Source organism: Perkinsus marinus, assembly GCF_000006405.1.
Source record: "Perkinsus marinus ATCC 50983 genomic scaffold scf_1104296972950, whole genome shotgun sequence".
Taxonomy (NCBI): Eukaryota; Perkinsozoa; order Perkinsida; family Perkinsidae; genus Perkinsus; species Perkinsus marinus.
In genome coordinates this window covers 1-1,304 of record NW_003201593.1, presented here as the reverse complement: position 1 = coordinate 1,304, position 1,304 = coordinate 1, and the positions used below count along the sequence as shown (strand labels likewise).

General features: G+C 50.1%; 1 protein-coding gene across 1 annotated transcript; it reads left to right on the top strand.

Annotated features, from left to right (window-relative positions):
* Positions 1 to 1,007: 1,007 nt before the first annotated feature.
* On the top strand, positions 1,008 to 1,284 carry Pmar_PMAR017853 (histone H4, putative; the record flags this gene model as incomplete). The annotated part of the gene is made up of 1 exon (XM_002766384.1): positions 1,008 to 1,284. A coding segment is annotated over one exon (277 nt), but the record flags the coding sequence as incomplete, so codon positions are not given.
* Positions 1,285 to 1,304: the final 20 nt, after the last annotated feature.

Here is a 1,304-nt window from a genome sequence, read left to right as displayed (position 1 = left end):
TCCCGAGCACCAGAAAAGAAATGAAAAGAGAGCCTAGCTCCATCCTCTGCTAACCTTTAGGGTTAGAGAGGACCAAGGGACTGATGCCTCGATGCATGCTGCTCTGACCTCTCCAATGGGTCAGCCCCTTCTTGCGCCTACCCTCCGGGATGTTGTACCTGCGCATAGAAGGTGGGGATCTCATGCTTTTGAGTCCCTCAGCACCTGGGCCAATCTTGACCAGTGACATGTCTACCGGTACCTACAGAAGGACGGAGGGAGTTGGAGAAGACTGGACCTGAAGCACTGGCAGCAACTTGAAGATGGCGAGCCTCGAAGTTGGATCTGGACCGAAGCTCTTCGGATTCTTGGACGACTCAAGACTGAATCAAAGGGATGAAGCGGCGGCCAAGGAGGAAGGGTGGCCGTAATTAAGTCGACCGAGTTCGCAGTATAAGACATGTCATGATGATTTGTTGTACTCGCATGACTCGGTGTATCATGCTTTATGATAATTGTATTTTCCGAAAAAAACAACTTTGAAAAAGAAGGCTTCCACGAAGAAAGCCTCTACTAAAAAGACCACCACGAAGAAGACCACCACCAAGAAGACCACCACCAAGAAGACCACCACGAAGAAGACCGCTAGAAAGCCGGCCGCTCCGAAGACGAAAAAAACCGCAGGCACCAAGAAGGCTTCTATCCGTTCGAAGGCATCCGCGAAGAAGCCGGCGTCCAAGAAAATCAAGAAGGCGGCGACGAAGAAGCCTGCTGCCAAGCGGTCGGCGAAGTAATTTCTACTGTTTCGGCAGAACCCCTTTGCAGATGACCAATATTTACAAGGCGTTATTTGGCGCCATCAAAATCAGCAGCATAAGTTTCTTTTCACGAGGAGAAGAGCACATATTTTCTGAGACAGAGCGTTTTGTCACTCTTTTAATCAGAAAATGTGCCCCATCATGGCAGACTGCTTATCCTCTCGTACGAAATAAGCAGCAGCAAACAGCAGTAATCTTCTCAAACAAAATATGTCCGGTAGAGGAAAAGGCGGTAAAGGTCTCGGAAAGGGTGGTGCTAAGCGCCATCGCAAAGTCTTGCGCGACAATATCCAGGGTATCACAAAGCCTGCGATTCGCAGACTTGCTCGTCGTGGTGGTGTGAAGCGTATCTCTGGCCTCATTTACGAGGAGACCAGGGGCGTTCTCAAGGTCTTCCTGGAGAGTGTCATCAAGGATACAGTTACCTACACCGAGCACGCGCGCAGGAAGACTGTAACTGCCCTTGATGTTGTTTATGCTCTGAAGCGTCAGGGCAAGACCCTCTAC